This window comes from Notolepis coatsorum (genome assembly GCF_963971535.1).
Source record: "Notolepis coatsorum genome assembly, chromosome: 20".
Taxonomy (NCBI): Eukaryota; Metazoa; Chordata; class Actinopteri; order Aulopiformes; family Paralepididae; genus Notolepis; species Notolepis coatsorum.
This window is the reverse complement of record NC_140184.1, coordinates 1,695,391-1,700,390: the sequence shown is the minus strand read 5'-3', so window position 1 is coordinate 1,700,390 and position 5,000 is coordinate 1,695,391. Positions and strand designations below refer to the sequence as shown.

The 5,000-nt window shown below is 45.5% G+C and overlaps 1 protein-coding gene across 1 annotated transcript in view; it reads right to left on the bottom strand.

The window, feature by feature from the left end:
• LOC311247276 (phosphatidate phosphatase LPIN1-like) overlaps positions 1-5,000 on the bottom strand; it is a 36,503-nt gene that overhangs the window by 49 nt on the left and 31,454 nt on the right. Inside the window, exons 7-8 of the mRNA XM_084337636.1 lie at positions 3,950-4,053; positions 1-639 (exon numbers count right to left, since the gene is read on the bottom strand). The exon at positions 1-639 is cut by the window's left edge and continues 49 nt beyond it. Of these exons, the coding sequence (XP_084193762.1) occupies positions 408-639; positions 3,950-4,053 (336 nt within the window). The 3' untranslated portion in view covers positions 1-407. The remainder of the gene's footprint in view (positions 640-3,949; positions 4,054-5,000) is intronic.

The window sequence follows — 5,000 nt, the reverse complement described above, 5'->3', positions numbered from 1 at the left end:
TAATAGTAGTGGTATAGTAATAGTAGTAGTAGTAATAGTGGTATAGTAATAGTAATAGTAGTATTGCCTTTGAACCTGAGAAAGACAGAATGGACAGAACAGTATGGTGTTGGGGAACTTAGCTACCTCTTTTTTTCTTTTTTTCCCCCCAAGATGATGATGCAGATCTCACAGTGCATGGATAAGCATTTCACTTTATAATACCCAATCCATCATACCATCAGTCTGATATATATGGCTGCTTGGTCGATAAAGCTATCTGCACTGTCTGTCTGTCTGGTGGTGGGGTTTCCTCAGTTGGTTTCCAGGGGCTGCGGTCGCATGTCTTCTTCCTGGTTGGTGGGGTTTCCTCAGTTGGTTTCCAGGGGCTGCGGTGGCATGTCTTCTTCCTGGTTGGTGGGGTTTCCTCAGTTGGTTTCCAGGGGCTGCGGTGGCATGTCTTCTTCCTGGTTGGCGGATTCAGAAAGATGTTCCCTCCAGTCGGTGAACTGGCTGAAGGCTGCCGGGACGTCCGCGCCCTGACCTGGGACCAGGAGCGGCTGACCTGGGACCAGGAGCGGCTGACCTGGGACCAGGAGCGGCTGACCTGGGACCAGCAGCGGGAAGACGTGGTCCGCCATCTCGCAGAGACGCACGTACCTGGGAGCGGAGACACACACACACACACAACACAGACCAATGAATGCAGGCAGATTAATTAGTTAGACTTAACCCTCCAGTCACCCTATGCCACAATTCTCGGCAAATAGCCTTTTATTCACGTGTGTGTGGATAGCGTTGCCTATATTTGTTGTATAGGAAAGTAGCTCAGTCTCACATCTTTGACTCACATTCCAATAATCCATGTTTTTCTATTTTTCAAAAATCACTATTAAGCGCACTGCATAAATGTATTACGCCTTTCACCCTGGTGACAGAAATTGTCAGGTTTCTTTTAGGGTTAGGGTTAAATTGTTAAACTCCTGAAAATTTATAAATATTCGATATGTATGGTGAGGACTGAAGTTAATAATGATATTCATGAAAGAAAATTGGAACAATACATGAAAAGGATATGTTTTTATTGAGATGGCAGTTTTCGGCAAAGGGCTAAAGGTGTGATTTTTTTTTAAAGGTTGACTTGAGGGTTAACATAATTCCTGAGTTATCCACATAGTAGACACATCTGGCCCAAATATCAAGTTGGTACCGTAGGCATGTGGTCAACACTGGGCACTGGGCCGTGAACTGGGCACTGATGGCACATTGATGGCACTAAGACATCTCTAAGACGGCAAACAAGATCTGACCTGGTGATGTGAATATTAGGCCCTGGCATCCTATAAGAACTGTGGGCCACATACACGTGGTGGGATGGTCACCGATCATCCTGCTGGCAGAGACATGGCTACATCATGGCCCAACCAGATCTGGACCACTCATGGACCAGCGACCGTCCTACAGTAGAATCTGTGTAGCGTTTTCATAGAAGATAAAACCATTAAGATTCTATACTGTAGGTCTAAATTCACATGGACCTTAAAGAGATTTGCACTACATTCATACCTCATTTGCACCTTACCTTAAAGTTTTGTACCTAATTTTTCTGCATTGTACCTCACTGTTTACTCATTTGTACTCACTGTACACAGATTGTACCTAGGTTGTACTTTATATTGTATTGTATACTGTATATATGTATATTGTATATTCCTCTTTACTTACTTTTTTACTTACTTTTTTTTACTGTATGAAGCACACTCTCAGGGGCTCATACAGAACCAAGCATTTCACCGTAAAGTACGTGTATTTTATTAATAAACAAACTTGAACTTGAAACTTGAAAACTAAATCCATCTCTATACAGAATGTATGAGTTAATGTTGCGTTTAAAAAAGAAGAAGACCCTAACCCTGTCAAAACAGCAGTCAAAGTGTATATTTTCAGCACATTTGTTTACCAATGATTTTAAGTGTTATTAGTGAAATATGAGTTTATAGAAATCTCGAGTCGGAAAAAGGCGAGGTTTGACGCGAGGATTTGGCGCAACCTAACTTATAGTAGTTGGTTATCCTGAAGGAAGACAGGACCAGTAACTATTAGAAAGTCAAGGAAATCTAATAATAATGAATTGCATTTTATATAGCGCTTTTCTAGACACTCAAAGCGCTCCCTACAATGTAGGGTGGAAATGGCCTCCTTCACCACCACTGGTAGCACCCAACCTTGGGCTACGCAGACTCAATGGCTGCCATACACTGGCACCCGGCACACATCACACTACACACTGACTACCATACACTGGCACCCGGCACACATCACACTACACACTGACTACCATACACTGGCACCCGGCACACATCACACTACACACTGACTACCATACACTGGCACCAGGCACACATCACACTACACACTGACTACCATACACTGGCACCCGGCACACATCACACTACACACTGACTACCATACACTGGCACCCGGCACACATCACACTACACACTGACTACCATACACTGGCACCCGGCACACATCACACTACACACTGACTACCATACACTGGCACCAGGCACACATCACACTACACAATGACTACCATACACTGGCACCAGGCACACACTACACAATGACTACCATACACTGGCACCAGGCACACATCACACTACACACTGACTACCATACACTGGCACCAGGCACACATCACACTACACAATGACTACCATACACTGGCACCAGGCACACATCACACTACACAATGGCTACCATACACTGGCACCAGGCACACATCACACTACACACTGACTACCATGCACTGGCACCCGGCACACATCACACTACACACTGACTACCATACACTGGCACCAGGCACACATCACACTACACAATGACTACCATACACTGGCACCAGGCACACATCACACTACACAATGACTACCATACACTGGCACCAGACACACATCACACTACACAATGACTACCATACACTGGCACCCGGCACACATCACACTACACAATGACTACCATACACTGGCACCAGGCACACATCACACTACACACTGACTACCATACACTGGCACCAGACACACATCACACTACACAATGACTACCATACACTGGCACCCGGCACACATCACACTACACAATGACTACCATACACTGGCACCAGGCACACATCACACTACACAATGACTACCATACACTGGCACCAGGCACACATCACACTACACACTGACTACCATACACTGGCACCCGGCACACATCACACTACACACTGACTACCATACACTGGCACCAGGCACACATCACACTACACAATGACTACCATACACTGGCACCAGGCACACATCACACTACACAATGACTACCATACACTGGCACCCGGCACACATCACACTACACAATGGCTGAACGGCTCAGGAGACAGGGATTGATATAAGCCAATTAAGGGGAAGGGATGATTACTACTGTAGATGACCTTGATGTCAGAGACCTGATGGGGAATTTGGCCAGGAACGTCGGGGAACCCCCTACCCTTTCCGATAGGCGTCCTGGGTTCTTTAACGACCGAATTCAGTCAGGACCTCGGTTTAGCGTCTCATCCGAAGGACGGCACTCGCAGCTGTACGGTGTCCCTCTCACTGTAACAGGGGCATTGTTACTGACAAGTCCAGAGGACAGAGTGCCCCCTGCTGGACAACAATGCTACTTTCTGACAGCAGCCTTGACCGGGGCTCGAACCGGTGATCTTCCGATCATGAGTCCGGAGCTCTACTCATGTAGCCATGCTGCTGGAAATCTAACACGTGTGACCCACAGTTCTAGTGTCTCAGTAATGGGTTATATAAGCTGTTGCTGGATCTCCATTACAACAACAATCAGAATCCCACAAGTTGACAATGCAATGCTGATAACGAATGTCAACGGTCTGGGGGTGTTTGAGGGTCAGAACTGCAGCCAGGTGGGGACTCACGAGGAGATGTTGGTCTTGGCGTGTTCTTGGATCAGCTCTCCCTTGGGGTTCACTGTGAATATTCTATTCAGAGGTACGCCCACCTCCTTATAGGAATACACATCCTGTAACACACACACACACACACACAGACACACACACACACAGACACACACACACACACACACACACACACACACACACACACACACACACACACACACACACACACACACATATGCACCATCATCATTACTGTGATCAACATCAAAAGCAGCACTTGAAACAATACTGTGAGTGTCTTTAGTGTGTGAGTGTGTTTAGTGTGTGTGTTTAGTGTGTGAGTGTGTTTAGTGTGTGAGTGTGTTTAGTGTGTGTGTGTTTAGTGTGTGAGTGTGTTTAGTGTGTGAGTGTGTTTAGTGTGGTTAGTGTGTGAGTGTGTTTAGTGTGTGTGTGTTTAGTGTGTGGGTGTGTTTAGTGTGTGAGTGTGTGTACGGTGTGTTTAGTGTGTTTGGTGTGTTTAGTGTGTGACTGTGTTTCGTGTGTGACTGTGTTTAGTGTGTGAGTGTGTTTAGTGTGTGAGTGTGTGTATGGTGTGTTTAGTGTGTTTGGTGTGTTTAGTATGTGACTGTGTTTAGTGTGTGAGTGTGTGTATGGTGTGTTTAGTGTGTGACTGTGTTTAGTGTGTGTGTTTAGTGTGTGACTGTGTTTAGTGTGTGTGTTTAGTGTGTGACTGTGTTTAGTGTGTGTGTTTAGTGTGTGACTGTGTTTAGTGTGTTTGGTGTGTTTAGTGTGTGAGTGTGTTTAGTGTGTTTGGTGTGTTTAGTGTGTGACTGTGTTTAGTGTGTGACTGTGTTTAGTGTGTTTGGTGTGTTTAGTGTGTGAGTGTGTTTAGTGTGTGTTTAGTGTGATTGGTGTGTTTAGTGTGTGAGTGTGTTTAGTGTGTGAGTGTGTTTAGTGTGTGTTTGGTGTGTTTAGTGTGTGATTGTGTTTAGTGTGTGAGTGTGTTTAGTGTGTGTGTTTAGTGTGTGACTGTGTTTAGTGTGTTTGGTGTGTGAGTGTGTTTAGTGTG